Source organism: Phyllobates terribilis, unplaced genomic scaffold (genome assembly GCF_046119375.1).
Source record: "Phyllobates terribilis strain yellow unplaced genomic scaffold, ASM4611937v1 Scaffold_11__3_contigs__length_659146591, whole genome shotgun sequence".
NCBI lineage: Eukaryota > Metazoa > Chordata > Amphibia > Anura > Dendrobatidae > Phyllobates > Phyllobates terribilis.
In genome coordinates, this window is record NW_027362771.1 from 167,381,886 (window position 1) to 167,398,253 (window position 16,368).

The following is a 16,368-nucleotide window of genomic DNA, read 5'->3' on the forward strand; positions in this document are numbered from 1 at the left end:
ATGCTTCCTTCACCAGAGCCAGGGGGCCCCGTACCCGTCGCCCGTACAGGAGCTCAAAGGGGGAGAACCCCGTTGAGGCCTGCGGAACCTCCCGGTAAGCAAATAGGAGGTGTGGGAGGTAACGCTCCCAGTCTCTCCCGTGGGAGTCGACCAACATCTTAAGCATCTGCTTTAAGGTGCCATTGAACCGCTCACACAGGCCATTAGTCTGTGGGTGATACGGGCTGGCCACCAGATGTTGCACCTGCATTTGCTTACAGAGGGACTCCATCAGCCGCGACATGAACTGGGTCCCTCGGTCGGTGAGCATTTCTTGGGGGAAACCCACTCTGGAGAAGATCTCCAGTAAGGCGGTAGCCACCTTGTCGGCCCGAATGGACGACAAAGCTACCGCTTCCGGGTACCGGGTGGCATAGTCCACTACCGTGAGTATGAAGCATTTCCCGGAGTGGCTGGGAGTGGACAGAGGTCCAATAAGATCCACAGCAACCCTCGAGAAAGGCTCTTCGATGATTGGCAGAGTTACCAGTGGGGCTTTGGGGCGCGGCCCCGCCTTCCCCACCCTCTGACAGGTGTCACACGAACGGCAGTAGGCACCCACCGCGGCTCCCATCCCAGGCCAGTAGAAATGCTGAGCTATCCTGGCCTTGGTTTTAGCGATCCCTAGGTGTCCGGCCATCGGAATCTCGTGTGCGATCCGCAACAATTCCGCCCTGAACGGATAGGGTACCACTAACTGTCGGTCCCTGGGCCACGCCTCCGGTGAACCCTGCTGGACCGTTACCCGGTACAGCCGTCCCTGGTCCCAGACCACCCGCTCGCAGTCTGACTCCATGGGAGGCTGTGCCGCCTGTTCCTTGAGAGCTTTCAGGCTGTCGTCTGCTTCCAACGCAGCCTGAAATTCCTGACTTGATGTGGCCAGAATCGACGAAACTGCCACATCCTCTGTCAGCCCCTCCGGGCATGTCACCTGGCCGCTGTCTGACCCGGCAGACACTTGGTCAGAAGTGGGGAAGCCGTCGGACCTCTGCAAGGCTCCTTGGGCTCCGGCGCTCCCACTCCTGGTGACAGCGGCTATGACCGCTGTGACCGTGGGTAGTGCCTGCTTCCCCTCTGTTTCTGACCAAGCCGCCCGATCAGGCAGGCTTCCTAGGCCTTTGGACATCTCGGATGTGGGGAACTCCTGCCCTGGGGTCTTACCTGGCGGCTCCTCTCTTGGGACACCCCCACCTCCCATGGCCTGTTCCTCCCCCTGCAGTGGGCCTATACTCAGCAGCCTGGATACCCCTGGGAGCCCTACACTGCCGGTAGCTGCCCCCCTCTCCATCCCTGAGCTTCCCTCTACAGAATCCTGCCCGCCCCCTCCCTCACCGGAGGACAAGAGGTCACGGCACGCCGGCTGAGCACCTCTGCGGGCATCCCCACACTCCCCACCTGCTTTCACTAACCCTGTTTGTGTTGTGTCTGTGCAGGTGTTACCCTCAGGTTTCACTCCCTCCTCCTCAGCAGGACACACACTACATACAACATGGTTGGCATTAGCAGCAGACAAATCAATACACTCTTGGGGGGCCGAACTTGGGGGTTCAGAGGGTACATACTGCGATACTAGACGCCCCAAGTCGGTCCCTAATAAAACATTTGCGGGAATATTTGGCGTTACTCCCACCTCCCGCATCCCCCTTCCGGCACCCCAGTCCAAATACACCATGGCAACGGGAAGTGCCGGCTCCACGCCTCCAACCCCGGAGACGGAAAGAGTCTTTCCTGGTACCAAGTCCTGGGGGGACACCACCTCAGGCCGTACCAGTGTTCGTTCAGCGCCCGTGTCCCGCAGTCCCATGACCGCAGAACGGCCTATGGTGACGGGTTGGATGTTGTCCAGGGACCTACCACCACCCCCTCCCACACACAAAACATTGGGCGCTCTCTGGGACTGGGATGGGGTCTTTTGGCGCTGGGGACACTCAGCCCTAAAGTGTCCTGGTTTGTTGCATAGATGACAACGTCTTACGTCTGGTCCTTGCCTGGAGAGGGCAACAGGGGGATACACCCCTTGTGTTCTAGGGGCCGGGGAAACAGGGGCATGACTGGGCTTACCCCCTCTCCAGGTGCTGCTGGCAGACTTCTTCAGCTCAGGCGCCCTGTTATTGGCATACTCGTCTGCCAGGGCGGCTGTAGCAGAAGCCCCTGTTGGTTTTCGGTCACGGAGGAACTGTCGGAGGTCCTCTGGGCAGTTCCACAAGAACTGCTCCGTGACGAACAGTTCCTGGACCTCCTGGCGGGTAGTAAGCGCTAGACCCGAGGTCCAGTGCTCTGCGGCTCTCAACAGCGCCCGCATATGATCGGTCCAGGTGTCCTTGGGGCCACGCAGCAGGCTCCGGAACTTCTGGCGGTACGACTCGGGAGTGAGGTTGTACTGCCGGATCAGGGCCCGCTTGATGCAGTCGTAGTTCTGTACCTCCCCGGCAGGTAAGTCCCCCAAGGCATCCAGGGACTTACCCCTCAAACGGGGGGTCAGGTATCTGGCCCACTGATCCCGGGCCAGATGGTGCTGAAGACAGGTCCGTTCAAATGCCACCAGAAAGGAGTCCAGGTCCCCATCCTTCTCCAGTAGAGGGAAGTCCTCAGCTCGGACTTTGGACGACTTGGTCTCCTGATGGGTTGGTTGCTCTAGCGGAAGCCCCCGCTGGGCCAGGTCCAGTTGGTGCTGGCGCTCCGCAGCTCGCTCTGCACGCTCCGCAGCCTCCCGGCGCTCTGCAGCTTCACGCTCCGCAGCCTCCCGGCGCTCCGCAGCTTCGCGCTCCTCCTCCGCTGCCTTCTCTGATGCTGCCAGGAGGGTTTTGTAGACGGCATCGCCATGAGACTGGAGACTTGCCATAGCCGCTTGTAAAAGGGCTTGTGATCTGGACAGGCTGGGCTGGGTAGGTGGTGGGCAGCCCACTGCGGGACCGTATACTGGGGACTGGCTCCCTGAGGTGCCCGGGCTGGACTCCTCCTCGCCATGAGTAACAATGTCCTCCCCTCCTGCCACACGGACCGTAGCATTAGCCTCCTGCAGGGTCTTGCTCCTGGTGCCGTCTGCCATCTTGGTAACCGACACCGCTGCAACCCTGAGTTTGCACACACCTTGTTATACTTTTAGCCTGACCGTCTAACGTTGGGCTGACCTTAAGACTCCAGCAGTGGAAGTTACCACTGGCAGTCTTTAGTGCCTGGGAGTAGGGGTCCCACAACACTATTATTCTGCAATCCCACCGCTCTGCCACCAATGTGATGAAAGCCGGCCGGTGGGTGCAGCTCTCTGGCGCCCCCTTACCTCTCAGGTCAGTCAAGGTACTGCACCTAGAGAAAGTAGTGCCAGGAAGCTGCAACCAGCGCAGGGAACACGGTAGTGTGTTATCCCTTCAACGTCACTAAACCGTAACGTCACTACACAGCACAACTCGCTAGCGCCCTCTTAGCCTCAGGTCAGTCAAGGAACTGCACCTAGGATAAGCGGTCGCCAGGGAGACTGTCCTGTAACCTACTGGGTATCGGGGCCCTCTGTAGTGAGGGCGGTATATATATCTTCCTTGGCCGCGCCAGGAATATATATATCTGAACCTCCGACCGTCACTACCAGCCTTCCCCAATCCCCAGTTGGTATGCTGCCACCAGTCCCTATTTTAGATATACGCCCAGTCCGTGAATGGGCCTATATCGGGTCAGGAACCAACCCTGGGTAGCGTTTTTGGCTTGAGCCGAGCTCACACGGACGTGCGTTCGTTATGCAGAATAAAAGGCAGGCCCACAATTACTTGAGGTAATTGATTATAATAATACACTAGATACACGATATACAACTAAATATACACAGGTATAAGGTCAGGCTAAACTATACAACAATGGAATACAACACACAGAATCACCACAGCATATCAGTTACCGGTTTCTTGATTTTCTTGTGACGCAGGGAGAGGATTCTGCGGTCGCAGGCACGGTTCTTTGTTACAGGCTGAGGCCTACCACCGCATGGTCAAACTGCTCCTCCCCTTGGTGGCCTCAGCTGGTGCTCAGATGTTCAGCACACCACTCTTGGGTCAAAAACTGACTTGTCTCTTGTCTGTCCTGCTATCTTACCTGCCCCGTCCCGCCCACTGCTGGTGAGGTCAGCTGGCTCAGTCTCCACCCTCAGGTCTAACTTCGATCAGAAGCCCAAATTCTATGGAACCCAATAACTTCTTCTGGGATGGTCTCATGATACCCCCAGGGGTTCCCATGGATTCGGGCCGCCGTAACCGACCTTTTGATATCAATTATGATACCATACGGTCCTCAGGAATGGCTCCGCGCTATATCTTGGCTTCCAGAGCACGTACAAACGTCTACCGCGGAGGCTTGTGTGCGCAATGGCTCCGGGACGCCGTGATATTTTTTTATTGGCCCATCCCACGCAACATGCGTGTACTATTCATGTTTCTATATCTTATGCCTCCATGCTTGTGACAGACAAAGAAACTAGTCCTATGGGACAAATGGTCAGGTACAGATAGACGAAGCACCCCCCCCTGCTGGCTGTGTTTCCTCTCGAAGTCTTTGAAGCTCCTAGCATTCAAGTGTTAAGTAGGCTTCTTATCTTACAGGAGCCTGGATGGGGGGAAACTATCTAGTTGACGTTTTAACAGAAGGTCCCAAGGGTGGGGGCTGCTGAAGTGTGGCCATCCCTGGATATGATTTATCATTACCAAGATGGCGGCTACAGGTTCATCACATGGACCATCATTTATTTTTCAACAGGACAATGACCCCAAACACACCTCCAGGCTGTGTAAGGGCTATTTGACCAAGAGGGAGAGTGATGGGGTGCTACACCAGATGACCTGGCCTCCACATTCTCCAGACCTGAACCCAATCGAGATGGTTTGAGGTGAGCTGGACCGCAGAGTGAAGGCAAAAGGGCCAACAAGTGCTAAGCATCTCTGGGAACTCCTTCAAGATTGTTGGAAGACCATTTCCGGTGACTACCTCTTGAAGCTCATCAAGAGAATGCCAAGAGTGTGCAAAGCAGTCATCAAAGCAAAAGGTGGCTACTTTGAAGAACCTAGAATATAAGACATATTTTCAGTTGTTTCACACTTTTTTGTTAAGTATATAATTTCACATGTGTTAATTCATAGTTTTGATGCCTTCAGTGTGAATGTACAATTTTCATAGTCATGAAAATACAGAAAAATCTTTAAATGTGGTGTGGCCAAACTTTTGGTGTGTACTGTATATGTATGTATGTATGTATATATGTGTATGTATGTGTATATATATATATATATATATATATATATATATATATATATATATATATATATATATATATATATATATATATATATATATATATATATAATCAAAAAAACAAACCTCTGTGCTTGAAACTTCTTTTAGAACTAGAAAGGAGTTACAGTAGTAAAAGTGGCGCTGGTAGGCTAGTCACTATGACCTGCTGTGAATTTGAGACAGTTACAATAAATTGTCGGAGGGTAAATAAACCAATAAAAGGATAAAAATTTGCGCTGGTATAGTGGACAAACTGGAGATGGACAAGTTAAAGGTTTTAACTTGTCCATCTCCAGTTTTGTCCACTATACCAGCGCAAATTTTTATCCTTTTATTGGGTTATTTAGCCTTAACTGGGATTCCCATGGAGGATCTTTTTTACCTAGGTCTCCACTATGGAAATAGGTTGTCAGGTTTCCACTGAGGAGAATTGTTGTTGTACAACAGCTGCTGAGTCTTTTGGCAACAGTCTGAATCAGGTTGAGCTTCTTTAGGCTGACCAGAGGGATCTTTTTAGGACCTACCCTCAATTGATATGGAATATTTATATGTCTTGTTTTAATTTCTTCATAGAGTTTGTTGTTAATTTGCAGGCGGGAAATATCAATAAGATGTAGTAAGTTATTCAAGAAATAGAATTCTTAATTTCTAATCTAAACCAAATATCAAAATAAGGTAAGACCTCTCCAAAGAAGATGAATCAAAACCACATTAGTGCCTGGACATTTAGGACAGTGTGAGATTGCTTCTTCCTCCAGATACTCTGAAGTGTGGGAAGAAACCATAGACATACTGATGGGGAATTTAGATTGTCATCACTGTCCCCATTAGGACTCACAATGTCTGTAAAGCACTGCGAAATATGATGGCGCTGTATAAGTAAAATAAATAAATTCACAGGAGGTTCTTTCTTCCTGTGTCAAAGCATGTATCAGAAAAGGTGGACACCAATACCAATAACTACATAATATAAGGTAGAAACCATTTACCGGTATATCTCTGTAATCCTATAGCCCCATAAATGCATATATAATGATAATATTTTCTTATTATGTAACATGAAACTCAGAAATACCATGACTGGTTCATATATTTGGAAGATACAAAATTGTGTAAATTTTCTATATGTATGGACCAATCATGATATTTCTGAGTTTTATATTATATAATTGTTTTATTGGGTCTATAGGGTCTATAGGATTTCAGCCCTTATTCCTTATACTATGTATTTCTTTATATTAGTGTCCACCTTTCCTGATATATGCTTTTTATTGTTACTGCGGTATGTCTGAGAGGACCAAAACATTGTTTTGTTTAGATTGATGTGCAATCTAAAGTGCTGTGGTTTAGGGCTCACTAGAACTTTTCACAGGTAAAACACATACCCATTATGCACTGCTCAAAATAATAAAGGGAACACTTAAACAACAGAATATAATTCCAAGTAAATCAAACTTCTGTGAAATCAAACTGTCCACTTAGGAAGCAACACTGATTGACAATCAATTTCACTTGCTGTTGTGCAAATGGAATAGACAATAGATGGAAATTATTGGCAATTATCAAGACACACTCAATTAAGGAGTGGTTCTGCAGGTGGGGACCACAGACCACATCTCAGTACCAATGCCTTCTGGCTGATGTTTTGGTCACTTTTGAATGTTGGTTGTGCTTTCACACTCATGGTAGCATGAGACGGACTCTACAACCCACAGAAGTTGCACAGTTGCTGTGTCTGTCAGAGGCTGGAGGCACTACCAGGAGACAGGCCAGTACACCAAGAGACATGGAGGGGCCGTAGGAGGGCAACAACCCAGCAGCAGGACCGCTACCTCCGCCTTTTTGCAAGAATGAACAGGAGGAGCACTGCCAGAGCCCTGCAAAATGACCTCCAGCAAGCCACAAATGTGCATGTGTCTGCACAAACGATTAGAAACCGACTCCATGAGGGTGGTAGGACAGCCCAACGTCCACAGATGGGGGTTGTTCTCACAGCCCAACACCGTGCAGGACGCTTGGCATTTGCCACAGAACACCAGGATTGGCAAAGTCGCCACTGGCGCCCTGTGCTCTTCACAGATGAAAGCAGGTTCACACTGAGTACATGTGACAGAGTCTGGAGACACCGTGGAGAGCGATCTTCTGCCTGCAATATCCTTCAGCATGACCGGTTTGGCAGTGGGTCAGCAATGGTGTAGGGTGGCATTTCTTTGGAGGGCTACACCGCCCTCCATGTGCTCGCTAGAGGTAGCCTGACTGCCATTAGGTACCGAGATGAGATCCCCAGACCCCTTGTGAGACCATATGCTTGTGCGGTTGGCCCTGGGTTCCTCCTAATGCAGGACAATGCCAGACCTCATGTGGCTGGAGTGTGTCAGCAGTTCCTGCAAGATGAAGGCATTGAAGCTATGGACTGGCCTGCCCATTCCCCCGACCTGAATCCGATTGAGCACATCTGGGACATCATGTCTCGCTCCATCCACCAACGTCACGTTGTACCACAGACTGTCCAGGAGTTGGCGGATGCTTTAGTCCAGGTCTGCGAGGAGATCCCACAGGAGACCATTCGCAACCTCATCAGGAGCATGCCCAGGAGTTGTAGGGAGGTCATACAGGCACGTGGAGGCCACACACCATACTGACCCTCGTTTTGACTTGTTTTAAGAACATTACATCAAAGTTGGATCAGCCTTTAGTGTGTTTTTCCACTTAAATTTTGGGGGTGACTCCAAATCCAGGCCTCCATTGATTAATAATTTTGATTTCCATTGATGATTTTTGTGTGATTTTTTGTTGTCAGCACATTCAACTTTGTACAGAACAAAATATTCAATGAGAATATTTCATTCTTTCTGATCTGGGATGTGTTATTGGAGTGTTCCCTTTATTTTTTTGAGCAGTGTAGTCTATGGGGCTGTTCACATGACCATGTATTTTAACGGACTAAGTGCTCTGCACAAAACACGGAGACTTATCCAATTTTAATCAGAGTTAAGGATCAAACTCGCCAATGCAAGTCTATCAGTCTGTTAAAAAATTGGATAGCACTCAGATGCCATACATTTGCAGTTTGTTTCTTACTGACTGATAACAGAAGGTTGAGAAACCTCTGGGGGTTTTTTTTTGCTTCATGCGAGAAAAATGATGGCAAATTCTGACACTTGCCAGCCACTGATGAATATCTGATCAGAAACACTGATGAAACTTGGATCATTTGTTAATGTATGATAAAATCACTGACATCTGAATGAGCCCTTAACTGTGACTGTGTTGTTTGGGAAGGATTCCCTCAGAGTGTTAAATATAAGCAATGAAATCTAAAATTTGTCCATCAATGAAGTCTAGAAAACTATAAAATATATTATTTACATTTGCAAACCTTTCAAGATTTTTTTTTCTAATGAGACAACCTCTTTAAAGAAGTTGTCCAATACTACAACCCCTGGCATAAATTATGGAATCACCGGGCTCGGAGGATCTTCATTCAGTTGTTTAATGTTGTTGAAAAAAAGCAGATCACAGACATGGCACAAAACTAAAGTCATTTCAAATGGCAACTTTAGGGCTTTAAGAAACACTAAAAGAAATCAAGATTAAAAATGTTGTACTCAGTAAGGGTAATTTTTTTCAGACCAAGCGGAGGGAAAAAATTATGCAATCACTCGATTCTGAGGAAAAAATTATGAAATCATGAAAGACAAACACACAAAAGAACACTCCAATACATCACTAGTATTTTGTTGCACTACCTCTGGCTTTAATAACAGCTTGCAGTCTCTGAGGCATGGACTTATTGAGTGACAAACAGTACTCTTCATCAATCTGGCTCCAACTTTCTCTGATTGCTGTTGCCTGATCAGCTTTGCAGGTTGGAGCCTTGTCATGGACCATTTTCTTCAACTTCCACCAAAGATTTTCAATTGGATTGAGATCCAGACTATTTGCAGGCTATGACATTGACCTTATGTGTCTTCTTTCAAGGAATGTTTTCACAGTTTTTGCTCTATGGCAGGATGCATTATCATCTTGAAAAATTATGTTGTCATACCCAAACATCCTTTTAATTGATGGGATAAGAAAACTGTCCAAATATCAATGTAAACTTGGGCATTTATTGAAGATGTGATGACTGCCATCTCCCCAGTGCCTTTACCTGACATGTTGCCCCATATCATCAATGACTGTGGAAATTTGCATGTTCTCTTCATGCAGTCATCTTTATAAATCTCATTGGAACGGCACCAAACAAAAGTTCCAGCATAATCATCTTGCCCAATGCAGATTCGCGAGTCATCACTGAATATGACTTTCATCCAGTCATCCACAGTCCACGATTGCTTTTCCTTAGCCCATTGTAACCTTGTTTTTTTCTGTTTAGGTGTTAATGATGGCTTATGTTTAACTTTTCTGTATGTAAATCCCATTTCCTTTAGGCAGTTTCTTACAGTTCGGTCACAGACATTGACTCCTGTTTCCTCCCATTCATTTTGTTGTGCATTTTCTGTTTTGGAGACATATTGCTTTAAGTTTCCGGTCTTGATGCTATGATGTCTTCCTTGGTCTATCAGTATGTTTGCCTTTAACAACCTTCCCATGTTTGTATTTGGTCCCGATTTTAGACACAGCTGACTGTGAACAACCATCATCATTTGCAACATTGAGTGATCATTTCTCTTCTTTTAAGAGTTTGATAATCCTCTCCTTTGTTTCAATTGACATCTCTCGTGTTGGAGCCTTGAGTCATGTCAGTCCACTTGGTGCAACAGCTCTCCAAGGTGTGGTCACTCCCTTTTAGATGCAGACTAACGAGCAGATCTAATTTGATGCAGGTGTTAGTTTTGGAAATGAAAATGTACAGGGTGATTGCGTAATTTTTTCCCTCTGCTTGGTCTGAAAAAAATTACCCTTAATGAGTACCACATTTTTTTATCTTGATTTCTTTTAATGTTTCTTAAAGCCATAAAGTTGCCATTTGAAATGACTTTAGTTTTGTGCCATGTCTGTGATCTGCTTTTTTTCAACAACATTAAACAACTGAATGAAGATCCTCGGAGCCCGGTGATTCCATAATTTTTGCCAGTGGTTGTATATAAAGTGCCCCCAATGTATTTAAACTGTGGAGAGAAGGGTTTTTGTAAATACATTGCTTGTTCTTTACTGCCTGTGAGCAGTGCTATTACTGACCGCTCACAGGCATCACGTGACACCCGGCTGAAGTCTGCTCTGACATCCGATGATGACACGTCAAGTTCCGGCTACAACCAGGCGTGACCCAGTGACACGCTCCCCGCTGATTGATGGGCTGTGGGTGCGGTTTCCCCGCGCATCACAGACCAGCACCCACCACGCGCTTTCTCTCTCCTGCATTCATTGGGAAAGCGCGTGGTAGATGCTGGGTGTGACTCGCGGAGAAACCCTGCCCACAGCCCGTCACTCACCAGGGAGCGCGTCACTGGGTCACGCCTGGCTGCAGCCGGAACTTGACGTGACATAAGCGGATGTCAGAGCCGGCTGCAGCCGGGGGTCACGTGATGCCTGTGAGCGGCCAGTGATAGCGCCGCTCACAGGCAATAAAGAACAAGCAAGGTATTTTACAAAAACACTTCCATCCACAGTTTAAATACATTGGGGCATTTTATATAGTAGTGGACAACCTCTTTAAGGCTAAGCTCCTCATATCTTTCCAATAGCGATGTGGGGTCCAAAACCCAAATGTTGTCAAGTTTTCAGATCCAATTTCTTAATCAACATCCATAAAAAAAATCGTTCTGTGTTGATTTGAGAGTGCATTTACACTGACTGACTATCATGAACGTGCTTTCTTAATAACGCTCGTTTCACAATTTATCTTATCGTGTAAATAGGTTGCAAATCGCCTGATTAACAAGCAAATCGATGTCTTGCGCAGCTCAAAAAATGATCATTCTCTGCAGCGTATCGTCCTGTGCAAACAGGATTCACACTATCGAGAACAATGGCAGTCTGTGTGCACTGAGCAATCTAATTCAGATCTCTAATTGCACATAGTTTACTTTAACAGTGTGTTTACACAGGCCGACCGAACGTCTGCAAGTCGCTAAAGCTTTGCTGATCAATGGTCGTTTAGTTCTGGTGCTGTCGGTGCACTAAAACAAACCCCGAGACTTATTTAGATACCATCTAACCAGGGAATTGATCTCCATAGCATTTGCTGCCTTTTTTTTTTAAACATTGATTCATTCTGCGTCACATCTTTCTCTACATTGGCAGGTGTTGGTTTATCAGTTGTAGTTTATGAATATAAAGGGTTACTCGGGCATTGCATTCACATCGTAAGTGCATGTTCTTCAGATTGTGGGTAGACGGTCCTACTCTGCATTTATGGCTCATTACATTAAATAGTTTTATTCAGCATTGGATAGAGTGATCAGATAGGGAAGAGGAGAAAGTCATTTGAAGTCAAATAAAACCCCCACTTTCTCACTTAATTCCATTAACCTTTTTTTCTCGTCATTGGTGCTGTATAACAAGGATGGGGAGTAATCTTTTTCACTTGACATTTTTATTAGGCCTGACTTCCACATTGTAATTAAAGTGCCATTTCATGGCATTGTCTATTGTTTTATTTTCAGTATCTTCAAGGAGAGAACAGTGTAAACTGATAATATGCTCTATCTTCCATAAATGTATTGAGGCCTAATGTGGTATTCTTTAGTTGAGCAACGTGTTTTGGAAATGTTATTGTTAGATATAGTCTTCAATGGCATTTCTGCAGTAATTAATTTAATTGGCGTTTCTGCAATTTTTTTTTTTCTTTTTCAGAGATGAATATTTTCGAATGAAACTCCAGTGGAAATCTGTTAGTGAGGAGCAAGAAAAGCGCAATTCAAGGCTCCGAGATTACAGAAGTTTAATAGGTATTTTCTGACATTTGACATAACAGAAATATTGTCTTTAAGACGATTGGTATGTTCATATTTTGAGTTCAATTTTACAGATTACATTTAAAGTTGAGTAACTTTCTGGATACATTAAATTACTTATTTTCCCTGAGATGCTGCCAGTATCATGAAATACTACCTGTATTATAGTCCAGAGCTGAATTTATAGTTCTGCTCCTATAAAGGAGTTGTCCGGTCTAAAATGAAAGAGTGACTGCGGACTTTTGAATCCCGCTGCTCAAGCACTGTGCGCTGCGCATATTCACTTATTTTTGTAAGCCGCGAACGGCCTCTCCCACTAGATTGTTTTTGTACGGGAGTATGTAAATTGCATACATCACCGCCATTCCTGGCTCAGAAACCGGCAAATCCACACAGTGCATGTGCTGGGGGGATTCCGTGACTGCAGTGAAAAGTCTGCAGTGTGACTGCCGTGGAAAGTCTGCAGTGTGACTGCCGTGGAAAGTCTGCAGTGTGACTGCCGTGGAAAGTCTGCAGTGTGACTGCCGTGGAAAGTCTGCAGTGTGACTGCAGATTTTCATTTTAGAAGGCACAACCCCTTTTACCGCAGCAAACATGTTTTCACACAGCCGTAAGGCATTATTGGTATACATTAGCCAATTTGCGGCATTAGATGACCGCTGACTGCTAAATCTTTTCCAATTGGCGGTCATTTAATTGCCTTTTTAGACAGCCTGGGCTTTGTGGTGCACATAGATCTGCAATGGATCGTTCAATGCACATAAGCATTGTTTTCGGCAGCACAAGTCCTGCTTACTCTTGTTGTGCAGCAGAAAAGAATATTCATCTAGCCTGTTTACATTGCAAGATAATCGTGAACCCGCTTGTCCTTGATAACCTTTCAGTGTAAATGCACCTCTTATGATAACTTTCTAGTCTGTTTTTGCCTGACTGCTTTGTTCCCTCTGTTCCTGGAATGTGGCGCTGGAACGCTCCATGGGAATGGAGTTGTGCCCATGCATTCGTCGTCTCTTAGGCTGCGTTCACACATTGCGTATTTCCCTGCGTTTTTTTACGCGCGCGTATTTTCCTGCTTTTTTTTACGCAGGTAAAAAAAGCACCTCCATTCACACACTGCGTTTTTTCCTGCGTTTTTTTACGGAGGTGCAGGAGAAAATGAAGTGTGAGGAGCATGGACACCTGTATGTAATGTAATGTAATGTATGTTTCTGTGTCGTGTGTGTGTCCCCCTAGCAGTGTATGTACAGACAGCTTCTGGCTGCAGTACATACACTGCTTTAAAAGAAAAAAACTATGGATACTCACCTATCCGATGGATGGGAGAGGTGTCCGGTCCGGTCCCGCGCTTCCAGCATCTGCCGTGAAGCGATCAGCTGACTGTCAGCTGACCGGCCGGGTACAAGCCGGTTAGCTTACAGCTGATCGCTTCACCGGCAGATGCTGGAAGCGGCGGGACCGGACCGGTCAGCTTTCCCATCCATCGGATAGGTGAGTATCCATAGTTTCTCCTGCGCCTCCATAAAAAGGCGCTGGAATTATACAGTGTGTGAACACCGCTGCGTTATTCCATCGCTTATAATGGGCACACTAGAGAGAAAGCGCAGGACGCAGCTGCGTAAAGAATTGACATGCCAATTCTTTACGCAGCTGCGCTTTCGCGCTGCGTAAATTCACACAGTGTCTGAACGGCAAAGTGAATTTCCCATTCACTTTGCTGGCAGACACAAGGCACATTGCGTATTGTGAAAAAGCGCGCGCAAAAAAGTGCGCAAAAATACGCAATGTGTGAACGCAGCCTTAGACTGCTGTAGAATGCCTAGCACCGAACTCTGAGAAAAAAATTGAAAGGGACAAAAAGCGCAATAGGGTCTTATCTGGAAAGATGGTTTGGAAAAGAATATGCACTATCGTGCTCACCTGATCTGGTAATCTCTTTTCACCATCATTCAACTGCAGCGCAGTTTAACCCATATTGTTTCCAGTGCCTATAGCACTGTTCTTTGGTATCTCCAACAGAGCTTAGACAATAATAAATTGAGCAGTGGCACTCAACAGCTAATTATCACCTATCCTAAGGATACATGATAACTTTCAATGTTAGGAGTAACTCATTAACAGCTTAGAAACACTAGAGTTTGCTAAAATGATTTGCAGGACCCTAGTGCATTGGTAAACTGTGGCCTCTAGATGTGAGCCCTGCGAACATCCTCTTACCTGCCAGTATTTCTAGCACTTTTTCTGATTAAGAAGGCCCAACATGACAGCATGCATCGCAAGGATGACGACACGGCAGGCCCACAAAGCAGAAGAGGCACCCGGGATACTGGGGGGTAGGAGACGCTTTGCAGGGCTCTGGCCCAGCAGCCATGGACAACCACTGTAGCCGCTAGATCATGGTTCTGCAAATCTTTTTGATCAACTCTACTAAACAGCCATTATACAGTCGGCAAAGTAACCTAATTATTTAAGTTTACTGTACAGCTTCTGATGTAAAAACCTACAGGCTAAGTGATAAATGCATCATTGGATTCCCCATAATCACAAGAATGTAGGTCCAGTGCCCCAGACTGAATGGAGCAGTGGTCATGCATGTGCACTACCCCTCCAATCTATGTCTGCGACTCGCTGAGAAGACTGAGTACTTACCCGTACAGCTGGATATCTACATGTAGGTGCTTCCTTCTTCCAATCATTTACCTTAAAAGCTATGGCTACCTTTGCAACAATTTTTTTTCCTTTTTGTCTCGGTGCATCTAAAATAACAAATGAAGCAACTTTAAAGATTAATGTTCTATGTGCAGATCTTAGACTCAGACACAGATCGGCATATTTTCATTTTTTTGTTATTCTAAATTGAGACCGTAGAGCTAAAAATTGTTGTGGACAGGGACGATCATAGTAGATCTTGATTCCAGGTGGGTTAACTGTTTTCTAGACCCTCATTGTTTGGATAAGATCATAATATTCATTCCAAAACCGCATCCGTGAAAACTTTGCCTTTTTTATGGTAATAAAATTCACAATTTCGACAGCCTTTTAAATATTCATATTATCCCTTTTACATTTCGCATATTGGTGCAGCTCTCCTGATTATTCAAATGTAACTCTTACACATTAAAGTGGCTTAGATCACAGAATATTTGATCAGCATTATCTGAGTATTATAAAAATACACTTATCTAGTGGACTTGAAGTAGCAGTGCCCTCGGAATGATGTGCCCTGTAATGTATTTTCCTCTATTCATCAGACGGAGCTGTCATTCCAAGCTCTCAGAAATAAGTGTGCCAATACTCTGCATTTGGAAGATATGGGTTTGCTGTAAATGAGCAGTTCATCGCTCAAATATTTAATGTCATTTCCTTTATCCGTCATGTTAGAAAAAGATGTGAACCGCACAGACAGAACAAACAAATTTTACGAAGGCCAAGATAATCCTGGATTAATTCTACTCCATGACATTTTGATGACATATTGTATGTACGATTTTGATCTTGGTAAGTGGATGTTCATTACTCTAGATAAAAATGTCTTTACTTTTAATTAACTAATATAACTTTCTCTCTGCCAGTCTGGTCTGTGTGTATTTAAAGGGCGTCTGTATCTTCCATTAGTTTTCTCTATTTATATGGTTTGTAACGTCATTTTGTGGATGTAAGAAGCAAGCTCATTTCTCATGATAGTGACTGGCACGTCTGTGACAAATGGCAGGCTTTGTCCAAACTCTGTAATCTATCACTAGTCAACAGCAAATGTGTTATTTCTATGGCTCTGAGGACAGGAGACAGAATGTTTATTTCTCACTATAGTGACAGACAACAAATGCCATCGCCAGAGAACAAAATATGATCAGAAATGATCACGCTTGTATTGACGAGTGTGAAAACTAGTATTCTTCTGGAATTGAAACCAGTTTTCTGCATTTAGCCATATAAAAAGAACATTGCTTCCATCTAATAATAGTAACGCCCCATGATAATGAATACCCAATGCCAGAATTTCTCTTTATCTTCTAAAATGTAGCTGACCGGCTACGCTGTGTAGTTTTGTGTGTGGCTTGACAAGTTCTATTCAGCCTAGATGTAATCTTCCTTTCTCAAGTGCCGCTCTTTTAGGAGTTGATCAGCCTTGTTTACAGACGGGACAATCAGACAG

The 16,368-nt window shown here is 45.7% G+C and overlaps 1 protein-coding gene across 2 annotated transcripts in view; it reads left to right on the forward strand.

Moving 5' to 3' along the window:
• Positions 1 to 16,368, forward strand: part of TBC1D15 (TBC1 domain family member 15) — a 116,384-nt gene that overhangs the window by 84,899 nt on the left and 15,117 nt on the right. For both annotated transcript variants that reach the window (XM_073651795.1, XM_073651796.1), the window contains 2 exons: positions 12,115 to 12,209; positions 15,594 to 15,710. In XM_073651795.1, coding sequence (XP_073507896.1) covers positions 12,115 to 12,209; positions 15,594 to 15,710 — 212 coding nt within the window. The remainder of the gene's footprint in view (positions 1 to 12,114; positions 12,210 to 15,593; positions 15,711 to 16,368) is intronic.